The 18,826-nt window shown below is 33.7% G+C and overlaps 1 protein-coding gene across 4 annotated transcripts in view; it reads right to left on the bottom strand.

Moving 5' to 3' along the window:
• LOC106136254 (uncharacterized) overlaps positions 1-18,826 on the bottom strand; it is a 166,871-nt gene that overhangs the window by 27,413 nt on the left and 120,632 nt on the right. For all 4 annotated transcript variants that reach the window (XM_060949195.1, XM_013336741.2, XM_060949194.1 and 1 more), the window contains one exon: positions 1,426-2,011. In XM_060949195.1, coding sequence (XP_060805178.1) covers positions 1,426-1,989 — 564 coding nt within the window. In that variant the 5' untranslated portion in view covers positions 1,990-2,011. The remainder of the gene's footprint in view (positions 1-1,425; positions 2,012-18,826) is intronic.

Genomic DNA, 18,826 nt, shown 5'->3' with positions numbered 1-18,826 from the left:
ACTTCATCGTGCTTACCATCAGACAGATTTGAGGTCTAGAGGTTTAACACACTCAAATTAAAAAAAAACCGACCGTATTATTTCAATCAAAGAAAGAGATATAAATTTAAGTTGCAACGGCAAATTTCTACAAATACGCTATCTACACATGGTAAGTTATAAAATAATTATATGTATTTTGATCATTTGGTTGGTTTGTTGTTTGGTTTTGATCATTTCTAATTTACACAAAGAACACATTTAGAAATTTAATATTGAAGTTAATAATTTATTGGAAATTGAATATTCGGTTCAATAAACCGATCTATTTACAGACAATGAAGCTTCAGGGCTATATTGCCAATATTGATTTTCGTGAAAGGGATCATAGATTAAATTGTTCTGAAGAAATTGAATTCTAAGATTTACACCTTTTTGAACCAGTTGCGTCCTTATTGTGACAAATTCAGGATTTTCCTATGACTAATAACCACGATTCAGGTATGGTTAAGTCAGTTAATCACATGGAGAGACTCTTGTTTGAACTTTGTAACGATGTAAATGAAGGAAACTAGCCCAGTTTATAGAACTTGATGCTGCGCTTTGAATCCTGACCATTATACACACAATTTTTCCTAGTTACTCTGTTATTATAACTTTTCAGATAATTAATTGTCACCATCTTTTAGAAAGAGTATATTTTTACAATATATTTTTTCGGCTTTTAATTCAAATATAGCATTTGTTTGACAGCTCCGATCATCTACAGATTTTAAACGCCATGTCAAACTCCAAAAAACACGTCTCAGACCCTGAACTAATTAAATAAATTATTATCGCGTTATAACACAAATTCCTTCAAAAACCTGTCCGTGGAAAATTTATAATTATAATCAGATTACGATCATAACCGTATTTACAATTTCGTCTACGTAACAAGTCTAAGGGCGTTATCAGTCTTAGTAAATATTTGACAAATGCGGGCTTTAATGAAGCTGTGTTAATGACGGGACTTATCTTCACATCTGGTTAACCAGCGTACCCTAACAACGGTATAAACGATCTTGAATATTTTAGGAATGGTAAAGTTACGTAACTTGCATTTTAGAAGTTAGAACTAGTATGTGCGGAAGTAATAGGGTCTGTATAATTAATGATCAGAAGTAATTCTGCTAAAGATAAGAACAAAGATGACAGAAAAGAATATAATATAGGGGTAGTGATAAAATGTATAATTCCAAACGTTATTGCTCTAATTTTTATTAAAGTCAATTTGTGCCATAAACTACAGAAAACGACAGAATTAGAGCTTTAAATTAAATAGCATGCAAATGATTAACATAATGACAATTTAACGCAAAATCGAGAGTCAACAATTAATAAAAACCTTTTACTCAATTACTCTTTAAAATAACGAAAATATACTCGTACAAGTAAAAAACTTACTGGTTCAGTGTCGCACGTCTCCAAATCAGGTATTGGGTCGTCACCACAATAATACTCTGATTGCAGGAATGGCGGCCGCGGTGGTGGAGGCAGCAGGAATTCCGGAGGAGGCCCCAAACAGTCACACTCCAAGTCCGTGGGCTCTATTTCCCACATGTCGTTATAATCTACCTTATCACTACTCACAACCCTACCACTGATATCACTAGTATCACGTTTATCACGGTTCACTTCATTTGTAGTCCGTAATTTTATTAAATCTGCTATGTATTCGTCATCGTCGATGTCACTCCACACGTCTTTCCTGACTTCTTCATCTTCATTGTAATTATTTGCTTCTATTTCAGGCAATTCTTTTGCTATAACATTTTTATTATCACTTTCGTAGTTAAATGATTTGATATTTGTGTTATGAACATTTTTTTGTGTGATGTGACGCTTATCTTTTAAAACATTTTTCGATTTCTGATTGCTTTGACGAGAATTGTTGAACCAAACATTTTTGTATGTCCAAAAAGCGTACGGTGACGCCTCCGTAGGACTCTTGTTGTATCTTTCGGCCATACGCAATTTTATTGAAGTTTATCTGTAACAAAGAAAACATTTTTATGAAATTTTAATCGTATAAGAAGTAAAGAAGTCATACATCCATACATACATCTATATCCTTTGCGGGGTAGACAGGGCCGACAGTCTTAAAAAGACTAATAGGCCACGTTCAGCTGTTTGGCTTAATGATAGAATTATGATAGAATAGAAGTCACACTAATCAAATATAATTGAAGACCATGAAAGTACCTAATCTTAATTAAGATCCTTCTTTTTTGATAATAGTTTATACGTCCTATGTATTCAACCCATCTTTTCAACTTCACTACTTAATAGAAGAGCTAACACCTCATTTTGAATAACAAAGCCACCTCAATTAGATGCTCTCGGCTGAATCACAATGGGCGCTATTGATATCATCTTCAATTTATTAGGGTTCAGTATCGTCGATCTTATTTCACAACCAGTCTAAAACTTGAATTAATTCTAAGAAGATTCTAGATTCCATGTCAGAATAATTATGTTAAATGTTATTAAAATATTTTCGCTTTATTTTCTATATTCTGACTATTTTATATCTCTGATATTTTTCACCAGTAGAGTAACCAAAACTTATTGTAGTCTTCATTCTTTACTTTTTCATCTCGCGTTGGAACATAATTGAAGTTTGCACACATTTTGATTTCATCTGTCATATAAAAACCTTATTACGCAATGAACGGTGTACGAAAAATTTCATGCCAATTTATGATAGCAGCTAAAGTAATAGACAATAGCTTACGTTTCCTTGCACGATGTAGATCATGGCCTCACACTTTATGACCAACTCACTCTTGAACAAATTTATTTTAATTTATTTTTTATCGCTCGAATTGGATATACCGCCTTTAAGCTACGTTGTTATTCTAGTTTATAAAGTTTAAAGTTCATTATGTGATGCTTTCAGATCGGGCATTTGGGCCAAATCGTTTTTGAGATTGATAGCATTATTTGATAGTAATTATACTTTATTAACATAGAAAAAATATATTATACTAGTCAAGCTGTTATCATATATGTTAAAATTTAAATTACAACAATCTAATTCTGTAGTAATGCAATCACAATCATTGGATGCAAATTTTACGAGTAATAAATCCTTGATGAATTTACTAAGATCGCACGTCTTTGTATGAATTTTATGGCGGATTTTCTCACTATTACCACTATATCTCGGGGCATTGTCAAGATTTGTGTTAAAAGACACGCATAATACCAAGTGAGGCCAGGTGAGATGGGCCTTTAGGTCAAGAGGTGTCGGATAGCTCTCAAACACGGCCCTTACTATAAAATTGCAACGTAATTCCTTACGAACTTGCAAGATTATGACTTTATGGCGAATGCAGTTTTGGGTGTTGTTATTTAGAGGTTTATTTTGCTTGGCGACATGGGCTGAAAAGTTGATGCGTATGAGAGTCGTTGCAAAATAATGGTAAGACCACAGACCTCTTTGCAAATACGTTATGCTTAGATCTTAACTTGGTTTAGTCCGTGAAGTATTAAGTACTTTACGTGAAAGCAGTTAAATTCTTCTTTATTAAACCTAAGAAATTCACATATTTAACAAGTTACCTAATTATAGGATTTTTTAAAGTCATGTTATCTACACTTTGTTTATTAATTACAATTATTTTCTTAATTGTTTGACAACTAGTAAAAAGATGATACATAAAAAAGTAGCTTAAACCTTAAATATGAACAAAATTTTTAAAAAATATACCACTGAGTACCAAAAATTACAAGATACCACAGTTAACAAAATCAATCAAATTTTGAAATGACAATTGTATTTTAACATTCACGTCTTTAATACCTTTACAATAAGAGTGCACCATTGTCTCATTAACATTTTGGTGGTACTCAAAACCTGACGGGCAAGAGCTGACGTGGGTACAATGATCAAGGGCTCTCAGGGCCCTTAACGAAGCCATTCTGATCGGTTTCTCACGAGATCATTAGTGGAATATTTTGCAAGTACCTGTTTAACAGACATAAGGGTATGAGAGTCACTAAGTATACGATTTACGTGCCGTGTGGTTCCCGGTACCAATAAAAAAAAGAATAGGACCACTCCATCTCGTTCCCATGGATGTCGTAAAAGGCGACTAAGGGATAGGCTTATAAACATGGGATTCTTCTTTTAGGCGATAAGCTAGCAACCTGTCACAATTTGAATCTCAATTCCATCATAAAGCCAAACAGCTGAACGTGGCCTATCAGTCTTTTCAAGACTATTGGCTCTGTCTACCCCGCAAGAGATATAGACGTGATTATATGTATGTATGTATGTAAGTATACGATTTACTTTTAGTTTTGATGTAAAGCTTAAGATAAAAGTATTGGGATTTAGGAGTAATTGAAAATTAATAACGGGTTTAGGTTAGTTGGTGATATCTTGGAGCAAGGTCAGGTCAAGAGTACCTTAAACCGACAAGCTTGCAAAAAGATGGTGATGAAGAGAAAGATGTAATACTTAGCATGTAATTTAATGTTTTTATTTACATAGTAACCATCTATTTTATTTTCGTGAAGCAAACTTTCTTAGAATAATGCACATTATGTTTAACTAGTATTAAACGTTGAGCGGTACACAATTAAGTGTTTAATCAATTCGTAATGAATAAGTTAAATATATATTTACATACATACATATAGTCACGTCTATATCCCAGTCTATAAAAGACTGAAACGCCACTTTCAGCTGTACGGCCTCATGATGGAATTGAGATTCAAATAGTGACCGGTTGCTAAAAGAATAATCCCAAGGTTATTGTCCTATACCTTAGTCGCCTTTTACGACATCCATGGGAACGAGATGAAGCAGTCATATTCCTTTTTTTTATTGATCTCGGGAACCACACTTCACCCGGGAACCACACGGCACACATACATAAAAAAAATAATCAAATTAATTGGAAACTTTCGACGATATCTGTACCAGGTGAGTACATTGTACTATTCTTACGTAACACATCGAACGTAGTTGAATTAAATTCCTAAAACGTGTTGTAGTATCTGTGTAATTTATCTGTACAGACTGCAGCATAACGACATGTACAAATTCATTGTAATTTGGCCCCTATAACAAGGGAACAAGATTAAATGCTGCATAGTTAGAGATCAAGGCGACTGTACAAATGAGGATTACTTGGCCAATAACTAATTATTTCCTTCGGTGTAATTTATGCTCGTGTTTAAGATTAAACGTAGCTTTTGAATTAGTGCCAAATGTGTATACCGTAGTGAATTAATTTCGTTCTAAGCGATACTGCATTATTGTGAGAGATAATTAATTAAAAAGAAATCAATTAATATGTATTTAAAACAGAATTAGTAGAATAGATAATTATACATTTTGTATATACCAGACATATTTTATAAGAACATACAACTGCACTTTTAAATTTAGAACTCCCAAGCGGCCGAGTCTAATTAGGCATAGTTCTGTGGCATATTTATGTATCGTGTGACGCACACCAAAAGTAGAAACAGCTAAAACAATAAAAATAACTTTCCCACGACGAAAATAAAAAAAAAATAATGCCGTGTTCATACGGCCAGTTATCCCTGTTCCCTGTTGTAGTAACTTCTACTTACACAAGTTAGAAGGGACGTGCTAATAATTGGGTATATGCCCAGTTGTGTTTTGATGCCCGTTTTGGTCTGATATTGTTTTTCTTGAACGAAAGATGTTTCAAGGACATCATAAGCATTGATCTGTCTGTGAGATTTGTTTTCCAACTAATAATATAAACGCGAAAGTAAGTTTTTTTGTTACGTCTGTACCTACCTAATTTTGGTGAAACTTGGCATAAAATATAGTTAAGATTTTTTTTTCAAAAGGAGAATCAAGGTATCACTTATTGACGTTACATTACTTAAATCTAATTATAACTACTTCCGCTTCCAAACCGCGTGCGTGTGTAGAAGAAGTGGCGGAACAAACTACACTGCATAATTTTCACCGGACACAACAACAACAACAACACAATACAAATATAGATATCTTAAAAGTAAATCGTGGACGAATGCACATTGTCGACATTAAAAACATGAATGAATGTTAAACTAATGATTTCAATACGAATATTTCGTCAAATAAATAAAGATAACATAAGATATGTGAGACCTCGGAAAAGACAAAAGGTTTTTCTTTTGCACTTTCTCCAGAGACCGAACTGTAAACGAAAGTTATTGTTTACATTCACCTATGCCGTAAAATCTTAAAAAAAATACAAGAACTACCTTAAAATGAATTCCGCTCTCGAAAAGACTTGAGAGATTCGGTTGATGACTGTTGCTAGCTCATCACCTTAAAGATGCCTTTTAGAGTCATTGAACATTAAGAAGCAATTAAAACGCACTATGTTTTTTCTTTACTCTCACGTGTCTTATAATACACTACCGTTGGCAAGACACTATATCTTGTCTAGACTAGACATTTGTCGGTCTCCCTCTTTCTTTTATTCTGCAGATAATCTTTAGATATTGAAACAGAATTACAGCTTTGATGGCTTTGGAAGCATTAAATTTTATAAATTTTGAGAATTTATAAAATTTAACCGCTTTTTAGCTTGAAGACGGCAGTTTATAAAAATATATAGTGTCGTGTGGTTCCCGGCAAAAAAAGAATAGGACCACTCCATCTCGTTCCCACGGATATCGTAAAAGACGACTAAGGAATAAGCTTATAAACTTTAGATTCTTCTATTAGGCAATGGGCTAGCAACCTGTCACTATTTGAATCTCAATTCTATCATTGAGCCAAATAGCTGAACGTGGCCTATCAGTCTTTTCAAGACTGTTGTATAAAGGTGTGGTTTCATGTACGTAATGTATGTATAATAATATATCTAAGCAATTTACTTTATTTTCTTAGAAGTTCTTACGAGGCACCAACACACTCAATTCCTTACGTGTATGTTGTATAGTCGTGTCAGTTTGGTGTAATAACATTAATCGTGTTCGTGATCAGTTAATTAGTTTCTCTTATACACGCTTGTTTTGTGAACGTATTGGTTGCTGTTGCTATTGATTTCCTTTAGTTAGGCTTGTGTGTTGTCAGGTTTTGTTTGTAATAATTACCTAGAATATAGGTATGTAGATAAACATAAAAATATTTTATTAAATATTAAGTTGGTGTACAAAGCAGTTGTTGGAACATCCTACAAAAAATATGCCTGTCTCTATAAAACTTAAAATAATTTTAAGCTTAAGCAACTGCGCATACGCGTTTGGGATGGTAAGTTGGAACAATTTTAGTTATTAAGAAAACTTGTATATTATTTATTAGTTAGTGTCTGTTGTGTTGCCTTGTAAATAAATAAATAAAATAAAGAGGAATTTCTATTATTTGTTACATTTAAATAAATTTATTTTATTAATAATAATTAAAGTTAACAACAATTGAACAAATTTTGATCAAATTCAAGAGACACATAATATGCAGGCTATTTTTTTTTTATTACCACTAGAGAGAAGCTCTGAGAAAAATCAAGTCCAATAAATTTCAATGCCGATGACAATGACAAAAATAAAAAAAAATAGATAAACAGAAACTTGAATGAAGAGATTGATTATTGAGGATATAGCAAAAAAACGTATTCATAGTGGCGTGTGGTTACCGGCATTTAAGAATTGGATCACTCTATCTCTCAGTTTGTAAGTATGTAAACGGGATAAATAAATAATAAATAAATACCTATATACGAGACAAATTACCACAGATTGAGTTAGCCTCGAAGTACGTTCGAGACTTGTGTAACGAGATACTAACTCAACGATACTATTATATTTTATAATAAATACTTATAAAGATAAACATCCAATACCCAGGCCAATCAGAAAAAGTTCTTTTCTCGTTATGCCCTGGCCGGGATTCGAACCCGGGACCTCCGGTGTCACAGACAAGCGTACTACCGCTGCGCCACAGAGGCCGTCATCTATGTATGTATGTATATTTATAGTGAACCCCTAATCAATACAAAGATAATTAAGCGCAGTGGTTATGTGCTCAGCTATTTATAGTGCTTCCTAATAGGTTTTTGATTACCGATACATTAGGGCTGACAAAGAGTGTTTTTACTATTGCTTTGTTTGTATATCCTGTCTGTTTTTATAACGAGTTATTACAACAATCGCTGAGGATTTTTTTAAAACAGGTTCTATTCCTACCTCGGCCTCTGTCTATCCTTTGCGGGGTAGACAGAGCCAGCAGTCTCTAAAGACGATATAAAATAGATAACCATAGATTACTAAGGCACTAAGTAGGTGGTCTAGATATATGAAACCCCTGTGTCGGTAGTTCGCCCTTAAGCGTTATTGGTCGGAGTTAGCACAAGAGATAAAGGATGCAATACAAATAAGGCTGTGGGTACATGTGACACTATACTTTTTTTGACATACAAACAGAACAGAATAGAATAGATTTGTTTTCAAAATTGAATACAAGGTATCACTTATTGACGACATATCACTTAAATCTAATTATATCTTCTACCGATTTCAAAGTGCATGTGTAGAAGAAGCGGCGGAACAAACTACACTTTTTAAAAAGGTTGCTTAAATCACCATTAGCAAAAAATCAGGAGAAGATGTACGACAATGTTTCAGGAAAAAAGTACCAAATACCATAATACGAATATCTCCGTTTTAATTAGCGTATTTACTGTCTTACCGATGTAAGATATTTTGTATTAAGCAAAATATTATCATAATACTCGTATCAAGACGGTAGCAGTGATTATTTTTATAACAAATTCAAATAAAACACTGACAAGAAATTCTTAATTCAAAATACACAAACCTAAATTATCGTGACTTATTAAAAATCCTTTTACTACAATGTGTACCTGCCTTAACTTAGAACAAGGAGACCGCTACCGGGCCCATTAGTGGGCTAACACCAAGACAAACATGTAAACACCGCTAAGAAGCTAAAACGTCCGTGTGTACGCCGCTTTAGTATTTAGTTACTTAGAACTTTTTCTTTTATTGTGTAAGTGCATTTTGTAAGAGGTCAGGTCTGTTCGAAGCTAAAACTTTAAAAAGTCATTCTGGTCAGTTGTTTAGGATTTTATTAAACAAAATGAAATTTTATTTAGTATCCAACTATGTAAGTTGTCAATCATTAAAATTCAAATTTCAATTTCAAGGAAATCGTAACATTTCAACGTGCCGTGTGATTCCCGGCACCAAAAGAAAAAAAAAACAGGACCACCCAAATCTTTCCCATGGATGTCGTAAAAGGCGATTAAGGGATGTGTTCATAAACTTGAGATTCGTCTTTAAGGCGATCGGCTAGCAACCGGTCCCTATTTGAAGCACAATACCGTCATCTATAGCAGTACAGCTGAACGTGGCCTATCAGTCTTTTCAAGACTGTTGGCTCTGTCTACCCCGCAAGGGATATAGACGTGATTACATGTACGTATGTATGTTACAATCAAACCTAAACAATTTATCGAGACATACATTAAATCACCAACGTACTCGTAAAAACGGGGCCATTTCAATATATTTGGCGACGGAACTCAAACAAAACTGAACTCGATATGCCCTGAACATTTGCCAAGATCTTCCCCCTCACTTCCAGCATCATGTAGTAAGGCGTACACTAACGAATGCCATGTCTTGGCATAAGAGGCTTTGGCACAGAGCGAAATACCAAATAGTAACAGATACTTCAAACGTCTTGTGCTCAGGAATAGGGAACTAGGTTAGTAGTTAATGTGACGATTTAATACCGAATATATTTTCAGAAACAATGCCAGTACTTTCTTAGTGCTTGCCTACGCTACGTGGGTACCATACGTACAATTTTTTTTATTATATTTGATATATATTCCAATTTTCTTTTTTCTCCGCTTAAGAATGAAGTAGCTTAAGAATCGTTTTAGGCGATGGGTTGGCAACCTGTCACTATTTGGGTCTCAATTCTATCATAAAGCCAAACAGCTGAACGCGGCCTACCAGTCTCTTCAAGACTTTTGGCTCTGTCTACCCCGCAAGGGATAAAGACGTGACTATATGTATGTATGTATGTGTTTGAAGTGATTGGACTCTGTTCTTCGGGCTGTAAGACAGTCACTCAGAAACGGAAGAGAATGAAATGATTCATTTGCTATCAAACAAATGCTAGAGGTAAAGACTGAAGGTATCTGTAAAGAAAATAAAGAAAAAAAAAATACCAAAAAAAGTTCCGTTTCACAGCAACCGAACAAAACGTGAACACGATGACACGAAATGTTTCGCTCTGAACTGTATAAACATCGTATAACTAACATAATATATCCAGTTCAAAGTATAAACAATCTATTTTCGACTAGGCCTATATAGTCTGGCGGGACACGGGCCGTCGAAATTCTTTTATAATCATCCACCATTATTACCTCAAAGTCCAAACAAATCACAGGGACATCAAAGAGATAGGAATTTCTTCGTTTTTCTCTAAACATTTACATGAGTGACTTAAAGATTTTTATTTGATCACATTTAAAACTTTGGCTATAGCTCGGTAAACTTAAAATTTTTACCTCCGACCATATCTAGTTGTGTTTTTTTGTAGGGAAAACCTTGTTTTACGTTTCACAACGATTTAGGAAAGGGATGCATATTAATATTTTTTATTTAAATCACCTATCTACCTATAGTTTAACTCTTTATATACTGGAAGATATCTGAATCTTGTAGAAGTATGAGGTATTTTTATCATTACTTAAGATTGTTGGTAACACTTCATCTTACTAAATTTCTTTCTAAGCAACGTAATTATTTACTTACAGTTTTACATTTTATCTACTGGGAGGCAGCTGAATATTAAAATTAATCTATTATAGAAGGTAAGTTTGTATTTAATATGTTAGTTAGTAAGTCTCCTTCGTGACTAATTGAAACTTAACACACATAGGTATATGAATATATTTTTTTTATCATATACATAACATAAGACGCTATTATACGCAGACCCTCAAGCAAAACCTTTAAATACATGCAAATATGAAAAAAGAACTATAAAACTGATTAAAAGCTACATCTAGAAAATATCTTGTACAGAACACCACAAGCACAAAGTAATTGCACGTTTATCTTAGATATGTTACTCCGCTCGCTTTTTCCTAGAAAAAGCCAGTTAAAATCTATGCTGCAGGCAATACATCTTTATCAGGGAACATACGCAGTTGCATGTTGCATACGGAGTAAGTTTTCGTATAATTCACCCAACTCTATTCCACAGTGTAATGACAGTATTTCGTGCACAAGTGTTTTTGTAAGTACTCTGTGTTTTAGTACAACAAGATTAGGGATGTTGACAATTGTTTATTTTTGGTGTTTTTAAATTAAGTTTCACAACAACTTAAACATTGGTGAAATAATCGCATAATAAACAAGAATCTTTCGCTGAGATAAAACGAAAAACACGTCACATTATTTGGGCGAGTCCAAAAAGTCCTGTTACAATATGATACCAACTTGTGACGTCACATGTTAGTATTTTATTAGCATTATTATAAACTTTCTTTGTTTGGCAGCTAACTTAATTATTGCGTTTAAGGATATTTTGCGTTTTAAAGAAGTTTTGGCGGTCAGTCAGTCAGTCAGCAAAGCAAGAGTTTAATGGATAAAAGAGAAAGATTAATATCGAAAATACAATATAAAGGTAACCATACATAGCCACATCAAATTCATGGGTTTTTCGAATTAACAGATATCAAAAATACACACTACAGAAAAATCCACATGAGCAGACAAAACGAGATTAAAAGAACAAAAAGATTTTTGGCACGTCCCCGTACATTCCGCTATGCAAATCTAGTTCGCCGAAGTGCCGCCCTGAAATCCCTCTCCAATGCAATCTCCAAAAAGCCCGGGATTCTGTGACTCAATCCAACACGTAGGCAATTATGAGAGCAACTATCAGACGGCGATATTATCGAGTTTCCTAACGTATGTGCTCACACTTTAGTATGCAAAAGATCTAAGCTCTTTCATGCATTGCAATTTGGTGAAACGATTCCTTCAAATATTTCATGTTGGAATAATATTGCGAAACGCAGTCTTATTCCTTGAAATGTTAGGTTAATTTTTTAACAAATGAGATGTATTCATAATACATTACGTCTTTATAGTTTACGGGGTAGATTGAGTCAATAGTCTGGAAATGTCTCTAAGAAAAAAAAAATTAAAATGTTGACATACTTTTTTAAACACCTCTGTTGTTTTTTTTTTCTCTAATATCTGATCTCATAAAAAGAAAATTAAAGGAACAGTACAATATTTATAATGAATTTAATAAGTAAAGATCCTTATTTTGACATTACAAAATTAATTCCAAACAACTTGAACAGCATTACAGCGAAATCAGATCACATTTGCGAGAGAACTGGACATTACAACTAAAACTGACTAAATAAATCTTAGCTTAGTAAGATATCTCGAAATAAACAGTCGCATAAACACCATCAAGGAGATACTAACAAGTAAAATGGAGTTAAAGCGTTATGTTAGTTCTTACCACAGACATAGTTTAAACTAGACCCCGCCATAGAACTAAAGAGACACTAGACCTGGAGTACGGTAAAAATAAGTAAGCACCAATGCAGTTTGAAAGCGGGCCCACAATGATAGAAACGCGGGCCTTTTTTTCACCCGCGCACATTCTTTGCTGCTGCGCCGGAGTGTGACGACTTTGGACGTTTACTTGTATTATAAGTTGGTGCCCTGTTTCTAAATTGCGCTGCTTCTGATCTGCTTTTGGTGTGCTCGGGTCAAGTTGAGTCGTCAGGTCAAGAGATTTCTAGTGAGAGAGAGGTCTAGTGAGTCAAGCCAAGTCGAGAGTGAATTCCTCCTATTCAGCTCGTATAACAGGAAGGTTGGTAGAGTTGCGATATTATTGTGCTTGCTATACTTTGTTTTCAAACAGCAGGATTATTCTCACGAGCATTGATGGGATGATATACAAGCCAATGGAACACCCAGCCCTAAAGCTTTTGAGGGTGCAACTGGGACCGGTTAAACAAGAAAGAAAGATTACGGGGTATTTTCCTCCATCTCTGGTTAACTAAAAAGTCTCAAATTGAAAGAAGATACTTTTTCATGTTTTATGACCTGCGGTATCTACATATATTTAAGTCTGTGATTCTTACCTACAGAAACGTCAGTGTGGCCCACACACTGGTGTATTTATGTAGCCAATAAACCGCGTCGCACGGGGAGGCCGGGATATAAACGTGAATGGTACAGTTCTTGGTTTTTGCTCGCTCCAAGTTCTAGTCACAAATTTAAGGGGCACGGAAGAGAGTTTGTTTGGTTAAGTTCTTATTGCACCCTGAAAAGTATAGTCTCTACCTATCCTTCTTTTTAATATAATTAAACACACGGGATGACAGGATAAAGAAAATACAAAAAAAAGACGGCCTTGATTTTCAGGCAACCGATTCAATTAAGAAGAGTGTTAAACCTCTTTTTAGAAAACCGTAATAGACTAAATTTTCGTGAAACTTCGGAAGCGATAGTAAATTAAAATTAAAAAAGTCACTGACGAGAACTATCGATTGGTGATTCTTATTATAACTAACCCAGTTTTAATAATAAATTATATTAAAAGACTATTTTTCTGTTTGTTCTATATTTTACACACTGACTGACGACTGAATCAACCGCGGGGTATTGACACATTTCAGATTGATATTGAAATATTGGCGTATTGCAGACTTCCAGCCAGTACTAACAGACGAATCGCGTGAAATTTTCTTATATTCGATTCTGCTTAGATTTATGACAAGTTCATGGCTTAGAGATTTGGAATTTATTTACAGTTCAAGTTTCCCGCCGCCGTGTGGTTTTCGGCAGTTTAGAATAGAACATCTCATCATCCAACATAGAACAACTTTATCTACTCTGCGTGAGATATAGACGTGAAACATACATAAAGTTAGTTTTCTAGTTTTTGTAAAAGAAAATTTTAATAGTCATATTACATTCATTTAATAATATGTAAATTAATGATAAATATACATGATCATTATCCTTATAATTATATTGTACATTATTATGATTTCCGAAATATAATTAACATAGCCAATTTAATTCCAGACCTATATTATTTAAATTTGTAATGATAACAGTCGTGATTTTTGCGCATAAATTCAAATGTGTTCAAATTGTTACTGATTCGAATAATTTAAAAATATACAGGTTGTTTGAGAAATTCGTAAACGAATCTTCTATGTTATAAAGGTAATAAATACTAAACAGGTCTTCATGGCATGTTATCTGAACATGCCATAAACGTACACTGAATGGGTGGCCAAGTCATTTGGCCTCTGACCTTTTCTATAATGAAGAGTTCTAGATAAATGCTACTAAGTATTACCCGTAATCTAGAACAATCACGATGTTGCCATATGATGGTACGGGTACTACACGTACTTACATATGTAGGTACTATAAAGTTTTCACGGCACCAAATTTTAACATTATAATAGTTTCTTCCAAAACATACATACATATATATCCTCACCTCGCGTCACGTATAATCACGTCACGTCTATAACCCTTGCGGGGTAGACAGAGCCAACAGTCTTGAAAAGACAGATAGGCCACGTTCAGCTGTTTGGCTTAATGATAGAATTGAGATTCAAATAGTGACAGATTGCAAGCCCATCGTCTAAAAGAAGGGTCTTAATTTAAACAATTCATTTGGTATTTTACTAAAAATTTACCGATGTGATTACAATTATCGATATGCGAGGAAGAAGAACGTTTTATCGATTAAAAATTTATACAGCTTTTTATCCAACTTTTGAAATAAAAATTTAATTAAAAATATCTAAGACATTGTGACATATAAATTACGTATAAAGTAACAACTAATAGTCGCACTATATCCTGTGTTATAAATACAAAGTGACTTAGGTAAGTACTAACGTCGTGAAATGTGAACAATGTAACCTATCAAATACTTTTTGAAATATTGCAACAATTGTTCCTAATTACCAATATATATAATTTTATATATATTGGCAGCGTTATTAATAAAGTTATGCTATTCTGGGTAAGATTTTGATGATAAATATAACTTAACAATGAAACTTATCTGAAACTTTATCTCAATAAATAGAAGGCAAGTTAACAAGGCATCAGAATGTAAATGAAAGCATCTTATTTATAGTTACTGAGACGATAATTGGCGCCTTGGGCATTATTTTATAGATACCCTTTAATTTATTCTAAACTAAGGAGGAGTTCACACTGAGTATAAATATATTCATAAAATAACGTCTTTTTCGTGAAGGTTAAGTCAGAGACTACATATTTACACTTGCAATGATCCCTGCATATTTTTTTTATTATTTTGACCTGAGTATAAAAAATATTGTTTAATTTTTTTTTAAACAAAACGGAGAACAACAAACTCATTTCTATGGCCGTTGAAAAGTACCTATGTAGTTCTGGCGATCTATGTCACATCGACAATTTTTTCAATATTCTATCTAATATTCTGCCCTGTTTTAAAGCCTTCTTACACTATATGTAGTTACTGCAATATGTACTATATATTAGGAAGGTTATGGTACTATAAAGACATTTTTACGCGCTAAAAATTGTACTCATTAATCTAATTTGGTAGTATCTCAATCTATATGAATATTATTGTTACGAGTATTTACTGTTCAGAGTCATATTTATATGCAATATTGTTGTACGGTTGTGTACATATTCTCCTAAAAGGCTTAATTTACCTTCAACAAAACCTTTTAGAACAACTTATTCCGCTTCTATTTCTGTTTACATTGCTTAAATAAACAAATCTCTTTAATTGTCCCCTTAGCGGCCAGTAGCTTTGAAGCAATAAACTTTAAGATATTTATAAACGACCCACACGCGAAAAGGCGTAACAAAATTCTCTTTGATATAATGAGCAGAAATTCTACTGCTGACAGGTACAAATGTTTGATAATTGTCAAATGTCGCAATGAGTTAGTGTTAATTTTGTACTATATTCTGATTTTGCAGAACATGAACGTGCATTTTTTATTTTAGGTTAGAATACGTCGGCTCACTGGCGCCATGTCTATTATAGTGAGTATTTTTGGAAACGTCTTTATAATTTAGACAGATGGTTTAAGTAGACACAAGAATTTTGCGAGAAAGAATGGATGTACACTTACATCAAGTACCTACTTACAAACGGGTCTTTAGTCGCTTCACTACGCAAATGATTCGAACCGCGGTCTGTATAGCCCTAGATCCTATTATGAAGAGGATTTTTGAGGAAAGCATCGATTAAAAACTTACAAAGATTTGTATCAAAATATTAAACACCTTGCTGTAGGCAAACTTCTTGTACGCCATAGAAGTTGATGCCATGGATGTTGTTAATTTAAGGAGAATGTCAAAATAATTTTTATTGTCAAAGATTCTTAATTTTTATGTTCATTTTAAACTGATTTTTTCTCTCCTCTTTTCTCCTTTTATCTTCTGTAGGAATAACTAACTTTATAACTATACTTCCTACACTTGGTATTTCAAAGCGTTACCAATGATTCACATCCTATAGTATTATTGGAGTTTATGAATTTATTGCAGGAAAGACATTTTGTGTGCTCACGTAATTTAATGAGAGATTTTCAGGTTAAGTGCACTTTGAATTTAACATAGGGATTTTTCTTGATACAGCACAAACTATATTTTTATTGGATATAACTAGTGATTATATTTATTATTGCCAAAGACTTAAAGGAATTTAATTAAGTATAAGGTTTTTACAAATATGGATGTGAACTGAGAAGTGGTATATTACGTAAAAGAAAAAGACTGTGACCAAAAAATATTTCATAAATAGGTGTTGCGTTGCGTACTTTGCCGCATAAAGAGTGAGAAAAGATAGCGAAGAAAAAGAAAAAAAGAACAATAATGACTTTTTCACATCCGATAAATATTATGAACAACAAAAAAAAAAAAATTGGTATATACTTTATTATTCCAATTTAACTATTCTCAAAAAATATTTTTTCAGCCTGAATAACCCGCTAGTGAAGAAAAGCATGAAAAACCTTAGTAAAACAACTGACAAATAATTAGTGTGAACGAGCCTTAATGAAACTTTTGAACACCGCGTCATGTTTGGAAAGTGGCGACATAGTCCCTAATGGATCCTTGGAAATCTATGTTCCTGAAATATCCACATAATATTATATGTATGTATATACGTACTTAGTTGTTTAACTCCTGTTAGCGGTTTTGACATAGTGCTCAAGATGAAGCATTATTAATTACTAGCGGTGCCCGCAACTTCGTCCGCGTGGAATAGTTATTTTGGGTATCATTTAAGTCTTCAAGGATGAATAATGTTCCCCGTTTTTTTCACATTTTCCATTATTTCTTTGCTCCTTATAGTTGCAGCGTGATGTTATATAGCCTAAAGCCTTCCTCGATGAATGGTCTATACAACGCAAAAATAATTTTTCTATTCGAACCAGTAGTTCCTGAGATTAGCGCGTTCAAACAAACAAAAAACAAACAGGAAAACTTTATAAAAAGATTTATAATATTAGTATAGATTAACTACAATGCTGACTCTGAAAATATAGATGATTGATTATCTTCTATATTATCAGATTTAAGCCTAAGAAATTAACATTAGAATTTAACAGAGACTTTATGATCCAGGTTTTTTGGACTAATTAAACTTAAAAGGCACATACTATATAAATGCAGGAAGACTAACCCAACGTTTATAGGTCGTCGTGTAAATGATCTCTAAACAAATAGTGCTACCGATGTCACAGATCTTTTTTATCGTCCCCGCCTCACGATCTTGATCGAAGTCCGTACGTGCGTTAAAAATTCTATGACAAGCAATGGGCATGATGTCGTAATTCTGTAGGCTTTGGACCGGGAAAAAAGTCAGTTTTTGTCAAATTCATGTTGGTATTTCTCAGGGGAGTCTCCATTCATTTTTTGGGTTATGTCGACGAAATGAATACACGTGGCCCGCGTATTATTTCATAATCTGAACATTTAAATAAATGTTAAAAAATTGTTCAGTCTACAGAATGTTATTTCGTTGATTTTTTTTTGATACTTCTTTACAAGCTCATATAAGCTTTGGTTATCTTATATGAGGGTGTGCAATGCGACATATGATTACGTCTATATCCCTTATGGGGTAGACAGAGCCAACAGTCTTGAAAAGACTGATAGGCCACGTTCAGCTATTTGGCTTAATGATAGAATTGAGATTCAAATAGTGACAGGTTGCTAGCCCATCGTTAAAAAAATTATCCTAAGCCTATCCCTTAGTTGCCTCTTACGACATCCATGGGAAAGAGACGGAGTGGTCCTATTCTTTTTTGTATTGGTACCGGCTCATCAGCTACGGACTTTATCTACTACAAATCTTTATTATTTGCATATTCTGGTACAAGTTCAAGTCATATATCTACCACTGAAGGAACAATATGAACAAAGCATTAACTAACAGCTACTGCATCAGAAAACAGTTTTGTTCTCATTATAAACGCAATAATTCACGCCAACACGAAAACTTGGGACACGGAATTGAAAAGGAAATCTGTGTGGTCCAAAGCTTTAGAGATCGCGGAGTGATGCAGATTTCTAAATCTAAATTCACTGCTGTGATGGAACAGGCAGCAATATAAATACTCTTCGCTTAGTAAGAGAAGCAACCATACTTTTATTCTCTTCTTCTCCATCGCTTCGTATTTCCTGGCATTCATCATTAGAAGTAACAATCGATATTTGCAGAATACACAGATTTCAGTCTCTGAATTCAAGGGAAAGAAAGATC

This window comes from Amyelois transitella, chromosome 18 (genome assembly GCF_032362555.1).
Source record: "Amyelois transitella isolate CPQ chromosome 18, ilAmyTran1.1, whole genome shotgun sequence".
Lineage (NCBI taxonomy): Eukaryota > Metazoa > Arthropoda > Insecta > Lepidoptera > Pyralidae > Amyelois > Amyelois transitella.
The sequence above is the reverse complement of the archived record's forward strand: the minus strand, read 5'-3'. Positions and strand labels throughout refer to the sequence as shown.